This window comes from Atta colombica, unplaced genomic scaffold (genome assembly GCF_001594045.1).
Source record: "Atta colombica isolate Treedump-2 unplaced genomic scaffold, Acol1.0 scaffold11, whole genome shotgun sequence".
Taxonomy (NCBI): Eukaryota; Metazoa; Arthropoda; class Insecta; order Hymenoptera; family Formicidae; genus Atta; species Atta colombica.
This window is the reverse complement of record NW_017259195.1, coordinates 1264646-1288076: the sequence shown is the minus strand read 5'-3', so window position 1 is coordinate 1288076 and position 23431 is coordinate 1264646. Positions and strand designations below refer to the sequence as shown.

Sequence of the window (23431 nt, the reverse complement as noted above, 5' to 3'; positions counted from 1 at the left end):
AAAAAAGAAATTAAATTATTGCAACTCTCTCTCTCTCTCTCTCTCTCTCTCTCTCTCTCTCTCTCTCACACACTTTCTCTCTCTCTGTTTATAAGCGTGTCACTGTTACGTCGCGTGAAAGATTATCGAGTTGATTTACCGCCCCGCACCAGCCAGTGTTTAGCCGTGGTTTCGTGTGAGTTTGAAAAATGAGGAGCTTAATTTCAATTTGCCATTGACCAGAGTGATAAGCCTCGCGTGTTCCACTCACGATCGCGCATCGATCCTTTCTGATTATCACAACGACAACTATTGATTAAGGCAGCTCGCTTAACAAACTTGACTCTCAAGCCGTGATCTCAAGCATAATTGTGATTAGCGTTTGGTGATTACTTTTCAACAGTCAGTGTAAAGCAATCATCGATTGCTTTGTTCTAATTTGTTAAAAAATAATAGTCAATCGCCAATCACAATTGCACAATCGCTAGTGTGATTACGGCTTCATCTTTAGTTTCCTCGCATAATAGCTTTGCTTTTTCATATCCGGTGTCCGTTATACAACGGACTTCTGCATTGAGAATAACGCTCGCATCGTTTAGAAAATTCTATGTTAAAAAAAAAAACACCATGTACATGTCTCGGTTTTATTACGCATAAATATTTTAACGGCGCAATTGGTGCACGAGAGACAACAATGGCATACGAAATATATCACGATAGCGTTTAATCACAGCGAAATTTTTCATTTGCTATGTGTACGTACGTATATAGCGATTAACGCGCACTTTACACACGAGCGAGTTTCGGTCGGAGCGATATATTCAGTGTCGATCGAACGAATTAAACGATGGCGAATCATGGTTAATCGCACGAAAACACGAGGAAAACGGCCCTAGGGTGATAAAAAATACGCTGATACTGGTAAATGTATAAATCGAAAGGAGAGGATTAATGCGAAATGTACGACACCGACGATTATTCAGAAGAAAATAAAAAAAAGTTTTCAATTTTATTTTTTATAGAAATTAATAAAAAAATACAGTTATTAAATGCATCACAGATAACGGTATAAAATATTAAATTTAAATATTATTATTAAATGTTAAACATTAAATAATCATTGTGCAGCTACTGCCATAAGCATATACGTCTAACAGTTTTTAATATTTTGTTTGTAAATAATTTAATTTATAATAGTATCGTATTAAGTATGGCTCAAAAATTTAAAAACAAGTTAAAAGGGAAGAGTTACGAGTCAGAAATATAACATATAGAAAGATTGGTTATAGATAAGTAAAGTCTTTAGATAATAAAGCCTTTCTAAAGAATCAAATGTATTATTATTTACATTCGATTCTTAAAGGCTGTAAAAATGTACCAAAATATCGCATATGTTCGGAAATACAGTTCTACATCACGTTTGATTTTATTTTCCACAAATACTTCTAGAGTTTTTTTTATCTAATTGTAAGTTGTAAGTAAATTGATCAAAAATAAAATACAAAGAAGAAAATGTATTTTTTGCAATAGTTTTCAGTGGTATCTTTTCCCTAAAAATTACCAAGCAGCGGGCAGGTTAATCCATCGAGTTCCTCAGTGGGAAGTGGACTCTTGTCGGAAAAGAAACGAAGCGTTCGCCCGTGAACGCAAATCGGGAAATCGAATTCCGTGCGCCGCTTCGGGTTAGGCATTATCGGCTTTTAATCAAGTTTGTTCCTTTTTCGTCCACTCCTTCCTTTCTCATCTTCTGACGTGCCTCTTTGCTTTTGTGAAAGCCGCTCTTCATTCGCATGCTCGAGCTGCGCTGCAGTTAGTTAATCGAAGTCTTGCTTGCGAGTTTGCACTGCCGGGAGAAAGAGAGAAAAACTATTAAAAAATCTTTTTAAGAGCTCTGATATCATAATTTAAAGTAAATTGAATTTTATCGGAAGATTCAACATAACATAAATTCAGAATAAAATTAATTATCTAATTTAACGATTTATAGCGAATATTAATTTAAATTAAAATAAACATAATTATGCAATAGTAAAAAATGACTTTGCGATAATTGTTAAATCAATATTTCCTTTTTCTTTCACCGATCTTGTTATAATTTAATTTTAACTTGAAAAAATTATTACATATATTCTGTATATTTTTCGGTTTTAATATATTATCATGTTCCTAATTTTATGTTAATATTACATTAACGTTCTTTTCCATTCTCATTTTATTTAATTTCTTTTGAATCCACAGCTCGTCGCTCGCTTTATTTCGTTTCGCTCGTTCCAGTCGCGTCGGCCATCAGGTAGGGAAAAAAAGCGCATCGTTCGTCCAGGGGAGACCGCTATTATTCGATGTCGCCGTATTTGCCGGCGGAAATTTGGAAACGTGCGAGTCCATCGAATAAATATCGGCGTCGTGATTCGTGCGACGTACCGACTAATGGAAATCCCAGAGCCGACTACAGTGGAAAGTTTTTGGACTCTGCCCAACCATCAATTTTCCGATCCTCTGTTGCTGCAGAATCCTCCTGATGTCGCCCCCGCTTTGTATCGTCCCCCTTTTTCCATTCGTCTTTCGCGATCGATCGACACATTTTTGCGGTTTTCGTCACACGTAGACTATCCCGAAACGTTAGTGTCCGGCGAAAGTTTTTACGGAGAAGATCGTATCATTTTCTTAATTTTTGTATATACGATTTCGAGGAGGGAGGGAAACTACATACACTTTCATATGTTTCATAAAAGTATCGATAATAATGTAGCTTCAACGGATACCACGCAGAAGTGACGACGAGTTTCCCTTCCGGCCATAATACGGATGAGGAAACTTTTTCTATTACCTTCGCGAAGGAAACTTCGAAGGAAGCTATCGAGCTATTCGAAGTGCGTATGGTAGTTCCATAACGTTTTTTTTACTATCCATGCTTCGCAAAACTATTCCAACGAGGAAACGGCATATGAAAAGAAACACTATATCTATACAATAAGACAAAAAGTATAGAAATGTCATCATTCTCAATTTGCGAATTATTGTGAAACGGATATCTACTTTAATTAAGAAAAAAATACTTATGTGCTAGCAAAAGCTCTTTTATAATAAAATATAAATGATTTAAGCTGTTTATATTTCTATGTTTGAAACTTTTTACATTTGGTTTATTATAAATCTGTTGAATGAATTGTTTTTAATTATAATTTTTGAGAAATATTCTTGTGATAATGTAGAGTTCAATTTCGATTAGCTTTGAATGGCTTGGTAAAAGTAATTCCTATTAAAACATCGATAACATTCTAATTGCGTCCGTCAAGGTTTCAATTAAGGCAGGAAGGTCTAAACGTTTCTTAAGCATTGGGAAAACATCGAATGGCACGACACGTATCCTCTTTTAATGAAACGCCGACCGTACTATTGAATTATCATTAAGAACGGAGAAGTCGTGTCCTTCTTGCCTATAATATAGGAAGTGAGCCGAAAAACAGTTATAAGTCTATTATAACTTATATATAAGACGCTAATAACATGCTAAAATTTATTTATAGTTCTAGAATGTAGTCTTAGACGTCTACTTATTCTTTATATCTCTTCTTTACTTATTCTTTATTTTCTCATAAGGAACATTCACGAAACTATATAAGTATACTCGTTAATCTTCATTCCAAAGCTGTGAAGGGAAGGATTATAAGAACAATACTTTTCTTTTTTAATTGTTTTTTAAAAGATTTTTTTATTAATAAAAAAGTTTTTATCAACTTTTGTTACATCCTATATTTTAATAATTAATATTTTGTAAATTATATAATTGTATAATATAGCATACAAACATTATAAAATATCATTTTTTTGAGAATACTTAAATTAATAAACCACGTGTGTAATTGAGCGATTGAAAGATTATTACACAATTCACATCTTTTATCGATATTATCAACTCGCAACTAGATCTGTTTTTTTTTTTATTCCTGCACTAGAACTTTCCTTCTCGCTTTCGCCATTAAATGTATATCTATTTTAGTTTCAAAGTGTATAACACTCTCTCTACGCAGAAAGAATGATTTTGCCGAAGTATCTAAAAATTAATTAAATATAGAAAATAAATTTTCTATGTTTGTTTCTATTTTAAATATAATTTTCTATATTTCTTTCTATTCTAAATATATTTTCTATTTCAAAATAATTACATGTAGAATATTCAAACTAGTTGCTAGAATGTTAAAACTTTACGCAGCATTGTTCATCGTGTTTGAATTTCCTAGATACATAATTATTTTGATAATTCAACAAACTTATTTTCAGATCTCTGTTTACTTAAATTTTTAGATATTTCAACAAAATAGTTTCTTTTGTATTCTTTTGTGTCAGCAGAAAACAGACCTGTTATCAACGAAATATTTTTCTGGATGAATGAATTCTTGGTGTTGTCACACGTCCTCGTTCACGAATAGCGCTCAAAAATGGGATCACACATTGGACGGAAATCCGACGCGAGTTGAGTAACTTTTGCGTTAGCCTTCACGTTATTTCGGTCACCGAGGGCGACATACCGAAACATGTCGGCCCTGCACGTCCTCTTTCCCCGTTTCGTTTCGCACAGCGTGATGTCGTACCTACCCTGGTTCACTGCTCGAATGAATAATGCGGCATACGCGCACACAATCTCACACATACGTACACGGAGTAGACAGGTCGACTCTCAACCCGGTCTCTCGTAACCTGCTTTAGTCGGTACGCGTGCGTATCCACTTGCCATCAATGTGAGGACTGTCGCGGTCCTGCCACACATTTTCTAGGAACACATTTCCGCTCGCTGACCCGATCCGCCCTCTTCCACTTTGCCGTTTAGATTCCGGCACCTGTAAATTCTTTCGGTGGATTTCCATGCAACTTGATTCCGTACGCAAAATAGTGTGACTCTCTGATTCTCCAAAAATCTTTCGTGCAATGAATCTTGCTCCAACAGTCCCCTAAAATACCGTAGGAGATTTTTATTCGTCTAATTAAGATAAATTTTAAATATTTATTTTTCTTACGCCACGTTGTAATATTTAAATGGAGATTTAATAACTTGTGCACAATATTCTTTCTAAATCTTGTAATTCCCACGGAGTACTCAAGACTCACTTTGTTATAAAAGTATATTATACTTGGAAGAACTAAAAAGTTCTCGAGAAGATGTCTATTTTCATTTGTTATTGTATTTTAAATTTTCATTAAAACTTAAAACATCATCCCATTAAAACGATTTTTCTTTGCGCTGTCCTTATAGTCGTACTTACTTCTACATTATTCCATTTCTACGTATAGGGTGATCTAAAATTATATTAGTTGTTATTTTTAATTTCTTAAGTTAATATTTCTGTTATTTTCAGTCTAGAATTTCACATTGAGGGAGTTTTTAATTAAGAAAGAAATACTGCCGCTAGTTGCTTCTTGTGTTACTGATTCGATGTTTTTAGTTCAATTATGTAATTGCATATACATGTATAAAACTCGTAAGCGTGAATATCACCATATGCTTAGTGCAGCGCAAATGTAAAATCGATATATACGTGACCTAATTGAAAAGTCGATACTTCAGAATTTAACAGAAGAAAAAAACCTGTGAAACGGTGTGTCACCATTTTCTTTCGTCCTTTCTGTTTCACCTCGTTGCTGTCATCGTCATCGAACACGTTTCATGAAAGGTGGAACTTACGATCGGGGGATCCTATTTCGACTTGAGTCGCCATTGTGGTGCAGAAAAAAAAACGTTCGTTACGAACGTACGTAGCGAGACATAATGTACGTGCCAGGCTTGTAAAAAAGACGCATTCCAGATAAATAAACAGAAAATGGAGGTTTATTTGTCGATATAATTATTCGTCTCTCTCTGGTTTCTAAATTCAATATTCGTTCAACGAAGATCGAAGATGCATTATGTCAATTTTCTATTAATGACGACTTGAAGTGGTATATATCGTAAGTTAATCTTTTTCGATTATTTTGACACTCATTACGTCTACAATGTTCTCATTGTTATAACATTATTATAACTATTACTAGATATCAGAGCGTTTTCATTAAATCTGACAGTTTGATTTATTGTTATCAATCTCATTGTTCATTTTATTGGAATTTAATGAACAATCATTAACAAGATGTGGACGTAAGAACTAGTCAACATTTAACTATATTAACTCTTTTATAGCGATATTCTTGACGATTTTTACTTTGATATTCTTCACTTTTATGATTGTTATTTTCTGCAAATATTAAGTTTATACTGAAGAGGATCCAAATTAGAACCGAAACGTATATATTTATCTTTTACAATAAAGTATATGTATTCACACACTTACAACTTGTATTAAATCTTAAAGGCTACTTTTTAATTTTTTGATTTACTCAGTAGAGCCTTTATTTGAATTATTTATTTAATTTTTTTAACAGACGAATGCAAAGAAGCCAGCCAATCAAATTTTAAATAATTAACGACCAAAACATTTTATTTATAAATTTTGTGAAAAAAGATCTAATGATAAACAGTTGCAAATACTTTTGCTTATTTGTAAATAATTTTTCTATACTTTTGAAATAATAGAAAATTAGAACTTACAGTTTGTTCTTACTGAAGTTGTATCGATCAGTATACTAACTTTTTTCTTTTATAAAAAAAAGGCTTCTTCTTTATAAAAAAAAGGAAAAGACGTCAGTATGCCAGTTGCTTTCGACACGATCGGCTTCAATGAAGACGAGCCTTTATATATAAAAAAAAGAGGATTGCTGTATGCAGTAATCTGTATCGATCATTCTTGCGTACAATGATGCGCGTTGCTGAATGTAAACCGATATCTAAAGAATCTCGACCCTTTTACGAAATTGCACAGCAAGATAAAAGACGATCAGATTTCAATCGATTATTGTTACGTTGATGGATTGCTCTTGTTTGTGTATTACTCAATAAAATCTGATTACACCGCGTACTTTGCTCCGCGCGACTCTTTGTTCATCTCGCAATTTTTCTTCTTTTTCCGCGAATGTCGATAAAGTGTCAACGATTACGTGCCCTCTATGAATTATGAAGCGATATCTCACGGGGTAAAAACGATGGTTTTATTAAATTTGCCAATAGGAAGGCGTATTTTAACAATTACATGTCTAACGATTCGATTTAGAATTGCAAATGCAGGCTCGATATCGACCGGAAAAGCGATATATCGAATGATTAATAACTAAAATTGTATATTTCTCGAAATATTATACAATACAAACTACAGTACATATTAGCTATAACTTCTATAAATAATTGCTAATGGATTGTTTGGGAAATAATGTATGGCTGATATTAGCTTGTATTGGTTCAATCGTTCATTAAATAAATATTTCTTTGTGTTGTGGTATTCATTTGGCATAAACTTGATTTATTACAATTTTCTAAAAAATATAAGAAACCAAGTAATAAAATATAAAAATCAGCTATGAGCTATTTCTCAAATAGCTTTATAGTAATTATTTAGAAATGTTATTATTGCAACTAAAATTAGAATTTTAGTAAAGAATTGTGATTACTTTCCTTATGAATATTCACTTTACATATCGTCGTTATTCGCATTTATTTCATTGTTAGTGCACTAACCTAGTTTCATATCATTGCAATATTTGTTTTATCTTTCACCCATTTTCTCTCGGGCAAATATAATGAAGCCACAAACACAGATATCTGTACAAACATATGCACCTATAAACTTGGTAATATCGCCATTGTGCGAATAAAAGTTCGTTTTTGCAATTTTACTGTTTATTCGCGCATTACGTGATAATCTCATATCAATGTATCGTATTTTTTCTTGTTTTTGCTACACAGCAATCTACTATTACATACTTCTCTATGAATATTATTTTTATGAAACTCTATAATTCTATAACAATCGAAAAAAATTCTTTAATTTAACAAAAAATATTTAATTGTCACATCTGCTTAAATATTAATGTTTTGTCTCTCTCGCCATTCCATTGAAATAATATTTAGATTATTATTTGTATCTAGAAAATATTGTTAAATACTTACTAAGAAAGGTAATCGAAATATTTATCAAGATTTAGTAAAAGTGTTCATGAAAGGTTTCTATTATCTACTAATATTATCGATCGATTCCGTCTATCTGTGCTGCTTTAACCATTCAATTAACCTTGTATAAGAATTCCGAACTAGAGCAAGGTATAGTAAAAATAGCAAGAAGAAGACATTTAAACGCATTACGTTGCGTCGTGGACGCCTTGACCGTACTTTCCTTAGACAAAGGAACTCGTACAATATCAAGGTGAAATCTGTTTATTCAACTATAATTATAATGCGAAAAATGTCATTAAAAATTATTATTATGAAGAATCAAGCACATTTTTTCAAAATATTTTATGTTTTTTTTTTAAGTCTGTTATATTCTTTTAATTTTATCAGAAATCGATAATATCTGTAATAGGTGTGGGAAAAAGTTCGTGGCGTTTTTTTAATGCCATTTAACGGGAAAAACGTCACGAACTTTTTCCCACACCTAATATTTATTCACAATTAGTTCTTTGAAAAACATTTTGTAAAATACAATAAATCCTTTTACATTCTAATCTTATTAATAAAATAAATTTAATACTTCAATTTTATACAATCGTACAGATATTGTAATCGATGAATTGTATTTATCTAGCAAATAATATATATATTTCTAACAAATGAAGCTAATCTAATTATATGGACGATAATCTCCAGCTGTGGAGCAAAAGATATGTAAACTGCAGAAGCTATGAAACATTACCGCGGTTGTGTGCTCAGATATTATACACTAAATTCTCTCGACCAAAATTCCGCCCTCGGTTATCGGTTATCAGGTGTTTCCCCTCCATTGATCGATTTCAGTAATGTCCTGACACGATAATGACCACGAAAGCCAAAAATGCAAATAACTAAATCTATAATCGTGTCCTCGATCAACGTTAAGTGAATTCCCATAAAGACGCAAAACCTTGAATATGATCATATCACTTTATTGAAAATAAATTTTAACTTAGGTGTTAATTGCAGTAACATAAACTTTATTGTTTAGCTTTTTTAATTACATTTCAAATTTATCTTTATTTATTGAAATGTTTTTCAAACAAAAATTTACATTAAAATTCTTCGTAAACTTTGTATTAAGAATCACTGTAGAATTAATAGAATCATCGTTCCATCAGTCATAAAAAAGTGATACCTTATTTTATATATATCTATATTGGATGGAAACAAAAGTTCATAGTACTACTTCATTTGTGTGTGTCATATTTACATGTTTTTAAAATAATTTGATAATTATATTGTTCGATAGAGCAAAGTGTCAGCTTTAAGAATCTGTTTTTTAAATTGCGATATGATATATTTTTGACGGAATTATGAGTTATGCTTGTTTATTTAATCTGCGATAACCTAATAACAAACAATCTTAGAAACATTTTTAAAAAACTCTTTTGTAGAGAAAAACTTCAAGCTTTCACGTACTAGAAAGTCTATAATTTTTGCAAATCTTTTTTGGACATATAACAGGATCACAAAGTGAAAAAAAATTCCCCATTTTGTCTATCTCGCAGTTTTCTATATGTAAAAATTACAAATTCATAAAAAAGAGTTTTAAGCTTTAAAACCCTTTTTTAAAATTTCAATTTTTAACATTATTTAAGTTTTTCGAAATTCGTAGCGTGTTGCGAACTTTTATTTCACCCATATTATTTACCATATATCTTTGTTCTTCTTATAAATGTTATCCTGAGAATCGCCAATTAACATAGTTAATGGACTAATACATCAATGACATGTATTTTCGAACGATTCTATCGCTCGCATTATTACACACTAAACGCATTATATTGTGCATGTGTTGCCGATCTACCTGCATGCAATCTGTACGTCATATTGTTAAACAGCCTAAAGCACCATCAGAACGACGCGTCGAATTGAACTAACTTTGTTCGATGCATTATCATCTTCATACACATATGTGATAATCAATAATATTACTACATTTTAACGTTGTAAAAATGTGTGTGTGTGTGTGTGTGTGTGTGTGTGTGTGTGTGTGTGTGTATAATATATGTACATATATTTATGTATTTATTTAAATATGTAAATATAATAGCATTTTAATGTATGTATTTAAACTACAGTTATCAATCATATCAATTGACATATCGAGATGCATGTGTAATATGGATTGTTATGCACTTTGATCATTTTTAATGGGATTTTTAATATTATTTATGTCATGTATATTGCAGCTAGCGCACAGAATTTTATATTAATAATATCATTCTCAATAACACAACATTAAATTATTAAAGCATTCGGAATAATTTTAAGCCGTTACTTTGCAACGCCTGCTTAATAAACGCGTAGCAATTAGTTTTATAAACCGATTTGTTTTAAGTAAAATTATTTATTTTTCTGCAAATAATGTCACTTAAAACAAATTCGATATTTTTATCCACGATATTTTCGAATCTTTTTTTTTTTTCTATCGCTCCGCAGGATTGCCATTGAATTTGCAATCATTCTCAACGATTGTCTATCTAAACAATATTGTCTGTACAATATATTTGTTGAATACCAATATGCCTGATTGATTCAACAATTTCAGTCTGTTAAAGAGTGAAATTCGACGCGTTCGAAACAAATCCTCAGATTCTCAGTTTAAAACAAGAATTAGCACCAATCGAATCATATCATATACTAACTAAGAATTTATTCTAATTACAATCGCGAGACACTTTATTAATAATTAAACAATAATAACGAGAAAGGCTACGAGTCTAATATTTAAAAATTTTATTGACATGTACTAATAATATATGCAATAATAAAAATAGATATATGTTTCGACTCCGATCAGTTCATTATCAATGTTAATTGAAAATTTAATGCAATAATAGTCAGGTATTTAAAATTAGAAGTAAATAAGCGACCCGATCGAAATCAAAATATATGTCTGTTTTTATTATTGCACTATTATTATATGTCAATAAAATTTTTAAATATTCGTTAGGCTCATAGTTTTTCTCGTTATTATTATTTGATTTTATTGAGCCTTATTATTAATTTTATTAATTTTATTAATAATTCTCTCTTAACTTACATGCATTTATTCTTGTTAGGTACGTTTTAATAATTATATCATTATCTGTTATTTACATATTACATGTACATTTTTAATAATTACAATATTAAATTCGTGTAAGAGCAATCTATTAATTAAAGAATATAATTTCTCGATTATTCTGTTATAGTAGAACTTGGTGATTTATTTTTCCGGAATGTTTCTTCGTTTTTCTTTTTCCAGTAGAACATTGTTCGCGTCGAGACGTATCAATGACTTCTCCGCACGCGCGCATAAAAATTATCGAGGCTCGATAGGCCGATCTTTCCGGTAAATTTCCAGGCGCCATGGTATGAACAATTAGGGTGACGCGACGCCATCGGGACGCCACCACGGCCGGACGTTTCCGGGAAACGCAATTTATCGCGGACTCGTTGAACAAAATGCATCCGATGCCGTCATCGTTGCATCGCGGCGGCAACGTGTTGCGCATCGTCGACGGCGCATTACACGCATTACACGTCGTAAATTTTGTTTCGCTCGCCATATGATCGCGACCGACGCGATCGCGCGATAATGCGACGAGAGAGTAATTTTATTCGCGTCTCGTATAGAATAATTTGTCTGCGCCCCGACACTGCACGTGACAATCGCGCGCGGGCACGAAAGCTTCGATCGTTATTTTAGTAGATGGATTCTCCGATCTATTTTAAATTAATCTCTCTAAAACGTCCAGGTCAATAAATTTCGAGTTACAAACAACAGAGAGCTGTCCGTTCTGTCTCGTTGCTTTTCTGAATCAATTACGATTACATATCAACTTAAAAAAAAAAAATTTATATTTTATAATAGTATTATAGAGGAAATTTTTGAAAATGTTTTTGCATCATAAAGATGACATTTATATAATTTAAATGGAGCTGAAAATGCTGAAATAATTGATTCAATTAACTTTTTGAAACTGACGTTGAAATCTGTAACACAGATTATTGACGCTGCATCTTACAGCTTCATTTAATTTATGATAATTAATTAAAGAGAATTAATTAATTTCAAGGAACCAAAATAACGTGTAAAAAACGAATATTAATATGAATAAGAATAATTCAAATTTGCAAATGTATTACAAAGAAAATTGAGTTGTTCGACATTTGACAAAGAGAATTTATAATTCAGTGAATCAAATAGTCGTTAGCTCCAGAGAGTTAAAATTCTTGATGTCCTATAATAATCCCTCCTCCATATAAGACAATAAACGTTAGTTCGCGGGCGACGTGAATGAAAATGATTGTCTCCGTGGAACTAACCCCGCGCAAATTGGCAGCGATAAACGCGCCAACGAGGTCAGGAGTGCATCTTTGCCGATGCATCGTGCCACATCGTGTTGCGCCGAGTGCATCGTTCCCCGATGCGTTGAGCGGTAATCTCTTCTCCCCTGCGTCGTGGAGGGAAACCGTGAACCACTCTCCGTCAATCACGTGTCGGGAACAAAGGAGCGCTTTAGTCGCTGGATGCACCCATTTGCCTTCGCTTCGCCGGCCCCGTCATTGCCGTCGTTTACGTGTCTCCTTTGACGCGCTATTAGACGACGACGACGACGACGATGAGGAGGAAAATAAACCTGGGAGCGGCACCCTCGGCCCCTTCCAACTGTATCCTCCACCCTGCGCTCGATATCGAATTTCTCTCATGGAATTGTCGTTTCTCCGGGGTATTGTAAACTGCCGTCGAGCCAGATCCCTGTTCGCGAGAGCCCCGTCCGTCGTCAATTTATTTTTCGCGCCGAGAAGTATTTCGCTGCGTATAATTATCTCTTTTAACGTCTTTTTCGTTTGCTTGAGAAAACACTCCGTTTTCAATAGCCAATCAAGTTGATTCGGTATAACTGTCATATTTAAGGACGTTGATCTCTCTTTCAGGAATTTCTTGCTAAACTCTGAAGAAGAATGAATTAATTTGTTTAAGTTTATTAAATCATTGGATAAGTAAATATGACACTAGCATTTCTGTCTTTCTAGATAATTTGATTGTGAAAGAAAAATTGAAATGGGACACGAGGTCGAATTTGTACAGCTCGTAGGAAAATACAGGAATATAAATATTTGAGTTAAATTTAAAGTCTAGTCTCTCAGCGAATTAACATTTCACAGATATTCTCTTCACATTAATATCAGACGTCCCTCGGAGCGAGAGACTCGTAATAAAGATTATTATTATTATCATTCCGCGCGTCACGTATATATGAAAATTCAATTAATAAAATGTAGGAGAATTAAATTAATAAAAAGTACTCTCGATTTATATCAAAATACCCGACAGCGACTTTTAATGAGTCACCCTGTCTCCCTCCCTCCCTCTCTCTCTCTCTCTCTCCCTCCCTCCCTCCCTCCCTCCCTCCCTTCTCTTCATCCTTTCTCTACAATAATTCATGTACAATAATTAAAGTTTGCACGTAATTCAATTTGAAGCAATTAATTCGACGTATTTCACACGCTGTTGCGTCACTTTGTTACAGCTCCATATCCAACAAGGTTTGGTTTCTCTCCGCGTCATTTGTGACAAATGAGAACATCTTCCTCCGTTCTCTCCCTAATGCTCTTCCCTCTCCTCTTTTTTGCCGAAATAAGATTAAATCGTCAGTGGTTTGATATTGGGACAGTGCAGCTTAACACAAAAATAAATATCAATAAATGGAGAAACGCATTTAATTCCTGTCCGCGGAATTTTATATCTTGGAAATTGCTCCTTGACGATGAATCGTGCATAATTAAAGCTCGATATGTATAGGATGCGTTAATTGTCACTCTACTTATGATACATTTAGTCTGATACATAAATCATTTTATATTTGTGTAATTCTGTAATTAAATGTGTAAACTTTTATGACGATTTAAAAATTTATTCTGAGAACTCTAAACATTAATTCTATTTTATCTGTTCCTTTATCTACCTTTTTCCTCTGTATCTTAACCTTCAGAAGACGAGGGTCTATTTTTAAAACCCTACAGCTTTTAAGCGCTTTATAATTCATTATTTTATTGTATTTCTTGCTTCAAAATATGTTTCAGCGTCACATAATGGCTTTCTCGTCAAAAAGTTAAAAATTTATGTACTATGCTGCTGAAATGTGATTCGTAATTCACTGTCTAATAGATTTCTTATTCGATATAAATCTTTATTTATATCTAAAAATTATAGTATAGCAGAAAAGCAGATAGTCTGCAATTGAAATTACATGCGAAATTACATTACAGGGTCTATTTCTATCCATGTTAGAAATCTTTCTTTAATCAGAAATATAATTTTGCGCGCATCTTGCTGCTTAAAATCACGCCGTATTTTTCGTGCCGCAAATAGGATTACTGACATCGTTCAGGGACCGTGACGATAATATCTTGTGGTCAAAGCGCAAAAGGAAAACGAGATTAATGGACGAACATATCGGGCCGCAGGTCCATGCAGCGTACAGTTAGTGCCGTTTTTAAGGATAGAAACGCTTTTAGCGCGTCGGTCGTCTTTTAACTGCGGCACTTGCCGTAATCTACTCTTGCAAAAATGCAGTACGTCGAGGTTAAAGCTGCGCCCGTGCCAGTGCTGTCCGCTTTGGCTCTTTACGAACGAATAACATTTTGTTGAAACGACGAGGTACTTCCGCAAATTACGTGAAGAAATTCTTATACGTGCATCAAAGCAGCTCCAAACGCTCGTGGTACAATGCTATTGAAGATCTTTCGAAAAGGATGTGACGTAAAGTGCGCAATAAGAAGACGCTATTAGCGCTATTTGTGTCATTCTATCTTTATCGTTTATTAGATGTAAAACAAGGACATATTGTAATACGATATATCTTTCTGAACGTCAATCGTCCATAAAAGTTTGTATACATACACGGACTATCTTTCTACAGTAGAATCAATGTTGTATTGAAATCTTTATAAGATTCAAAACTAATTTTATATCTTTTATCGGATTTTATTTTAATTATCCTTCAACTTTTATTTCAAATACAGAGAGAGAGAGACAGAGAGAGAGAGAGAGAGAGAGAGAGAGAGAGAGAGAGAGAGAGAGAGAGAGAGATTACATCTAAAATAAGAATTTGTTTTGAGAGTTTTATATCTCAGCTGACAGCCTCATATGCTTATTAATCCGCCGCTGCATGCATTGCATGGATCCATCGCTTCAACTTTGAGTAGACTGTCGGCGATGCGCGCGGATCGATCGTTGAGTATCTGCGGGACGTCAATCTACCGCCGTTCGCAAACTTATTCCGGGCTTCCATCCGTAGCCTGTGGAGTGCAGTAGATTTCGCGTGAAACGCGCAGATCGACGCGGCGGTATTTCGCTCTACGCTCGTTTGACCTGATCGATTCAACGATCCCGCCGAATCGCACATCGCCCATGCAGCTATTAACTACCGTGCCACCTACACGTCTACGTACACATTAACACGTGCATCGTCGCTAATGTGGATGAAAATTAATGAAACTTAAACTTCAGATACTTAAATTATCAACTACTCAGAATAATACTCTTCGGAAATGTTTGCTATTTTTTAACGTTATCGCTGTGAGTTGACGATGTCTAAAAAGAGATTAATCATTTATTATATGTAAAAAATTTATTTGACAACATTATTGCTTGTATTCACATTATTGAAATTAAAAGATAATACATACTGAAAAAAAGCATAATGATATTATCTCTTTCTAATTTCTTATATATCTACTTATTCCTATGTCTATTTATTGCACCTCAATAAAGATTATTATTAGATATTATTGTTGTTATTATTATTATAAAGATAACATGCGCACACACATACATACGAAAGGTACACAATTTTATTAAAGTTTCTAAAAATTTAGTTAGATCACATCTGAAAATAATTTTATCAAAATAATTATGTAGAACGTTCAAACTGGTTGCAGAAACCTGAAACATTTTTTCAGCATTATTCATTATGCTTGAGATACCTACGTAATTATTTAAATAGGTCAAGAAAATTATTTTTAGATTTGTAACTAAATTTTTTAATACTTCAGAAAAATATAATAGTTTCTGTGTAGTCATAAAAGTTTTATATGTACACGGAGAGAATTTTCTTTTAAAATTTATCTTGAGAATGTGGTAATTGTAGTAACAATACAATATTTTACTGGATTCACTTGAGTAAAATTAATCAAATTTATTTTATTTTATTGTAGTTTTGTTAATAAATGAGATGTACATTAAAATTCTTCGAAATACAATGTTGCCCCACGGCTATCATATTTTCAGGATAAGCTGTAAGAAAAAATTCTCTTCGTGTAAAATTAATATACACACATATAGTTAAACAAATTATTTCATATTTGCAATAATCATAGAATAGTTTATTCAATTATAAACATTATTTCTATTAAAACTTGTATAGTTGTGTCACTTTTATAGCTATTACTATGGGTGTCTTCCATTTAATGACAAGTCGAAATAATGCAAATGTCGTTCTTTCTTATTCATGGAATACAAAGAAAGAATGACATTTGTGTCGAATTGCATGTATTAAATGGAAAATATTCTTTTTCTTTGAGTGCATCAAGACAAGTATCATATAATCGAAAAACATATGATTAAAATACTCTTTAAAAAATTATGCATCTAAAGGCTATAAAATATAAAGATCTAAGATTATATTTCTGATTAGTTACAACGATTCAGTTTTTACAGCATTAAGTAATAAATCGGAAGTAACTTGCACTTAAGAAATTCGAGAGATAACTTACGAACGTTAAGAAGGAAATTCTGATCTTCATTTGTCTAGACTCGATATTGCTCGACGAAGTTCGAGAAATGCTGTTGTCGGGATTCAAATGAGTCGCATAGAAAAAGAAAGTACCAATCGGAGCCTTCAAGGTGAATAACGAGTTTTCGCTAAAATGGTTAAAGTGGTTCTTGTAAAACCGTACGCAGTTGCCCGGGAGTCTCCTGCGGGACTTGTGTCGATAAGATGGCGTTACTTCGATATCCCTTTAAGACCCGTCCGTTCGTTCTCATCCCCTGGCATCTTCCTAAGATCGCTATTCTCCGAGGAAATATCCTCTCCTTCCGGGATACCCGTTCCCGTAAAACGCTTCATCTTCATTCGCTCTCGTGTACCGGAAGGGAGTCGGATAGACGGGATAGTTAGCAATTGGAACAAAAGAACATTTTTCCCCTTGATCGACATCGTTGTTCCGTTAAAAATTGGCGTTTGAAATTAAAATAAAAGTGATCTGAAAATAACGATTCTAAAAATCTATATCTCGATCTATATAAGATTTAGTTAATTTATGAGATATTAACAGAGCACGAAATTTTATGTTTTAACTTAAATTGTTTGCAAAGAATTATCTTTAATTTTTTAGTAATTTTTTTTTAGTAATTTTCCCACACAATTACAAATTTGATATTTGTTGAGCTCGCGATAAATATTGATTTATGTAGAAAAATATTATTCAACTATATAGAATTATTTTTTAATAAAGAACTTAATTTGCGTTAAACAATTTTTGACCATTGATAAATATAAAGAAGAAAGTGCCCGATCTGATCTGAAGCAGGAAGAAATAAACGAAGGGAGATCGAATCTATAGGAGAGATCCGAAAATATCTTCTCTTTTTCTCGGCTAAATAATCCCGAGTGAAAGAAGCTACCTCGGTCGATGGATTAGGGAGCGAAGCTTTTCGATGTTTAATTAACGTCGACGGGATAAGCTCCGTTACAAGAAAGCTCGACCGATCGCTAGATAATCGGAGAGCCTCGTGGAAGAAGACCTTTCCGGGGGATATATCTCGATGGTGAGTCTGTTGGGCTCGATAGACGAGCTCTTAACTTAGGATTTAATTTTGATTCAGCTTTATCTCCGCCATCGATCCCGGATTTATGATGATTAATTTGCTTGGCTTACTGTTAATAGAAATTAAAATGGGAACCTTCAATTGACCGCTCTCACTTTATTTTAATATACAATAATTATGCCATTGCCATATTTTTTTTGATAGATTATTTTTCGAATGATAAAATAAATACAAATCAAAAATATTGTACATTATTTTCATAATAATTGGGAATTTGGTATTTCCAGATAATATATAAACACACAATTACATGTTATAATATCATTAATAGGTATTCGTGATAATTCTATTGTATAACTTCTGTAAATTATATATATAAGTTTATTTATAGAAGTTATAAAATAAATTTCAACATATCTCGAATAACTTGTTTTAAAATCGTTTAAAAAAATTTTTTTAATTTTCCAAATTTTTTCAGATAAATTTTTAATCGGTAAATAAAAGGATATCACGCGGAAAAAAACGAAAGTATTAAAAACTTTAGCTGGATACGATTTTGAACATAACTTTATAGTACTGAACTCATCAAAATATTTATGTAAGAAACTCAAACATGATGAGCAATGCTGCAAAAAACTTTGATATTTTAGCAATCAGCTTGAACATATCCTACATAATTATTTTCAGATGTGTATCCAGCTAAATTTTTAGATATTTTAAAACCGTTCTTTCCATATAAAATTCAATATTTTAATCAATATTTTAATTGCTAAAAATATAATAACTCAATACTAATTTAATAATAATTATCTCTGCTTTTTTCTTTCGAGGAAAATTTCCTGTTAGCTTTATCCCTTATGTTTTACAAAAATACATATTTCATGATAATGCATATTTTACAATGTAAATTGGATAATCTACAGTGAGATCTCTGTGCCTGGAGCACGAGTTATATCAATTACCTTAATTTCATCGTTTAGCGTAATTTGCGATATTCAGTTCGCAACAACATCAATTTATGAGTCTCGTATTTCACATATCACAGTCGCTCTATCGAGAGAGATGCACGAGTGATTAATTATCAACGTAGGACCCGACTCCACGGTATTGCGCTCACTCGAGCGTTTGCGGTCACTTCAGCAATAGCGTTCCGGCTGTTAAAACGTTATCTTGATTGGCAGGCACGAAGTAGGTAGCACCGTTGAAATTTAATGGCCCAATGATATTATATTATATATCCTTCATGCCACTACGGCCGTTCGGGATTTTCTGCGGTTACGAGGTGCGCCGAAACTGGGGGAGGGGGGTCTTCGAATTTTGTGGTATCTATGCCGATGCGCAGTGCAGCGCGTCTGGACTTGCGTAATCGATGTTTAGAACCGCCCGGATCAGATTCCTCGCGAATTCCAATTTCGCTCTACTTCATTACTTCCCATCCTCGAGCTCATTCGCGCCATAGAAGATATTCAGTACCATTGCCGTTTCTACAGAGTGTTCTAGAAGTCACTAAATCGGTACAAATTCCACGACAAGCTTTTTTACTGAGCAATTTTCATTTATCACTACAAGTTTATATTTTTCAACGCTAAATGTATCTAAAGTCCATTAAAAGTTCATTTCTTTTCAATTGAGGTTTAAGTAATTATTAAAATCTTTATTTTAATTCTTCAAAACTTAATTTATAAACATCTTTTAAAGACGTACTTTTTATAAAATATAATAGAAAAATTATGAAGTTACAGATTTTACAGATTATAATATACAGATTAAGGCCTCTGAGTAGTCACTACAGCCATATTAAATGACGTCAGAAGACGAAAACTGTGCTTAACCTCTCTGACAGTAAATAATCGTAAAAAGTGATAAAGGCATGTATAAATGAAAATAAGCTGCGCATTGAATAAAAGCACTTTGTGCGCCTTCACTTTTACGATTATTTACTGATTGTCAGAGGGAATAAGCATAAGTTTTGTCCATTTTTGCAAATGTTTTAAAGCAATCTCATCATTTTGTTTTATCCAAATTGCCTTTATGTACATAAATAGCACGTAATAACAATTATCATGTCATTTCTCGCTTCTGACATTATTCAATATGGCTGTGATGACTACTCAGGAGCTTAATTACAAATTTATTTGTAGTATTTGGAAAAAACACAATAAAAGAGTTCGGCGATGATTTAAAACCTGGATCAAAATTATTTCAATAAATTTAAAAAATAATTACGAATAAAATAAGAAAATTTTCATTTAAACTATAAAATTGTTAAATATAAATGACTTTACTGTTCCATATGTGTAACACTCATTTTATATATGGAAAGTAGAAATTTCCGATTATTTTTTGTAGAGATTAGGGGAGACCGAGGCTGATTGTTGTACGGGGTTGATTGTCAAAATGCTTATAACTCAAACAGAACATAGCAGAAAAATCTCTTGTTTTGACTATAGTTGTTCCATCTTCAAATAAACTGTGTAGTAATTTATTTATTCGATAAACAAAAGAATAAAAGAATAAGAGCATAAGAGAGTAAGAAAGTAAGATAGAGTAAGAAAGTGAGCTGAAGTTTATCGAAAAGTGGAACAATCCAGCCTTAGAAGATTTTTGTTACAATTAATTAATCATTATCCTGACAAAGTTTGTGAATACAATATCTTTTATTAAAGATGGCTATGTGGGATTGATCAAAATGAGACGAAGTTAAATGACAATTAATTTTAATATCTTTAGAGAATTTTTAAAGAATATACTTACAAATATATTATATATCATATATATATATATTTTTTTTCTATTTTTTTATATTGAAATGATTATATTGAAATTATGTGCAGTACAAAAACAAAATGGATTTTTATATGATTAGAATAACTATTTTATTTATATTTATACCATAATTATTGTTATTTCTCAAAATACAGAACTGATATTAAAATAAAAATTGTATTTTTTATATACATTGTACTATAACAAACATGCTAATCTCAATAGAATTTGATAATCAACCTAGAACACGGGGTTAGTTGTCACATTTTCACAACTTCATTAAAAATTAAAACAACTTATTTTTACGATGATGAATTTACAAGTAATATTTTTTTCAATACCTAAAAGATGTAGATATATTTTAACGTATATAATATTTTAAAATCAGGCATCCACTTTTTTCTAAAAATTACTAATTAAAAACTATGACAATCGGCCTCTTCCCTATATGTCTGATATTCTGAATGCTTATTTCACAATATCCTTTAAATTTTCGAATTACCGTAATTAAAACAATTGCTATTTTTTTCATTTTATCCTTTCGTATTTGTGATTGAAAGAACTTTAGAATTCTATTATAGAACACCTTATATAACATACATCTTATACATATATACACTTTTTAAATATTAAACAAAATCATGGCATGTTGCCCTTGTTACCTAAAGCCACGCTTGTCGCAAGATTAACGCGAGGGACTCTCAATGGAAAGCAAAGCTTTCGTGTAAAGTCAACGTCATCGTGATTTCGTTACATGCGTTTACCTTATCGACAAGGTATCGTGTCAAAACTGTTACGATAAACCCGTTATTAACACAAGGCAATAAAAAGAAGCAATGCACGCGAAGTCACGGAAAGGAAAAAAAACGAGAATTCCGCAAATAGATCTAAATATACTTAATTATTATGTAACTTGAAAAGAACGTTATCACGAAGTACAAATTAACAAAGTTAGCGCTTGTGAAATCTGCACAAAGATAATAAAAATCAGATTGAATTTTGAAGGAACATAAAATTGTGTTATACTCGTGAAATTAGCAGGTTTATTAAGTTTTGCGAAAAATATACAGCAATTTTGCAACAAACATCTAAGCAAACTAAGCTAAACGCGAAATACAAATTAAATTAAAAACGAATGAGACCGATTAATCTTTCTTCGCGAAATTACTAATATCCATCAAGTCTCTTTTGACTTCATTGTATGAAAGTATAACAAAATACGTAAGTTATAGTACGTTATTGCCTCATTCTGCTGTGTGCCAACAAGTGCGCGGATGTTTATGAAATTTACGTCTTTGCGGCGTTTTCGTTTTATTAACCATGAAGCGATATATGTTGAGCCACGAAATTTCTAACAGTTGTTTACCTTCTCTTACAGCCCTCATGGATGCGGAGTCGAGAATACTGGGACGACAGTTTTGAGACACGTTTCGCAGAGCTGCGGAAAGATCCGACGAGACCACCTCTGAAGGTAAGTTAATTAATCGTTGAAATATTCACGCAAACACGTGGATGGCTCGCGTGAATGTATGTGGTAATCCTAAAATTGGAGTCCAATAAAGTAGCCTTCGTTTGATGAGTATCGTGTTAAAAACATGCAATCATACAATATAATACACTTGTTATAAATTTTCGGAGAATGACGTTCAATCTAATCTATTTACGATAAAAGTTTATAATCGATCAAAATCAATAACGACGTAAATCAATTAAGTATTGAAATATAATAATAAATTAAAATATAAGTATTGAATTATAATAATGAATTAAATAATATTGTATTAAATTTATTATAAAAGATCATGATTATTTAATCGTAAAATTATAAAGATTTGACGAATATATTTATTATCACGAAACTTTTGGTTTGATTCACATTTATCATGCTATTTTATTCTATTCGCATGTTATTTTAATAGCAACGCGTTTTAAATATGCCGCGGTAAAAAATTCAAGATAATACAGCGCAGCTGCCAAGCTGCAGGCGGTTGCAGGTGTTTCAGGAGTAAAGGGATTAATGGATTATTGTATAAAATTATTAGATATGAGAGTAAAGCGATATAAACAGCGGAAATGTCTATGTGTAAATGGCGAATACGAGATATTCGCGTTCGCTCGTGCGAGAGCTCTTCTCAGTGCTTTCACGTTGCCGTTAATGCGAGAGCGAAGATTTACGATGCCATGGGAGTGTAAAAAGCTCGTCTGACGCGCCCTGGGAGAAATCGTGAAATCGGGAAGGAGGCTTTGTTTACGATGTTATAAAGCATTTCGATCTTCTTTCGAGTTACCCTCACGCTTTGCTTTTCTCGCGGCTTCCTGCTTGAATTTATGATATCTGCATTTCCAATCATATAGATTTTCCATAATCATTTTTTTTTACTTATCATGACGAACGCATTTGAATGTCAATTTATCAATTTTTAGTGATATTGATGACCTGATTATTTGCTTCAGACAGAATAATTTTAAAATATAAAAAATGAAAATAGATCTGAAAATAATTTTGCGGACCATGAAATAATTATTTTAAGAAATTCAAGCATGATAAACAATAGCGGTCAATACTGCAAAAAAATTTGACATTCTAGCACTTCAGCTTAAGTGTTCTACATAATTATTTTGATAGTCTAACAAAATTATTTTCTGTATTTAGCTAAATTAGTAGATACGAGTACTTCAACAAAATTGTTCTTTCTATATATTTATAAAAAAAATTTATTACAATGATATTATTAGAAAAAGAATTGTGTCGAATAATTACTAATAACATCGATTTTCAGTGAAAATAA

The 23431-nt window shown here is 32.4% G+C and overlaps 1 protein-coding gene across 1 annotated transcript in view; it reads left to right on the top strand.

Annotated features, from left to right (window-relative positions):
- LOC108693773 (alpha-mannosidase 2) overlaps positions 1–23431 on the top strand; it is a 194600-nt gene that overhangs the window by 117752 nt on the left and 53417 nt on the right. The window contains exon 4 of the mRNA XM_018202911.1: positions 22001–22113. Coding sequence (XP_018058400.1) covers positions 22001–22113 — 113 coding nt within the window. The remainder of the gene's footprint in view (positions 1–22000; positions 22114–23431) is intronic.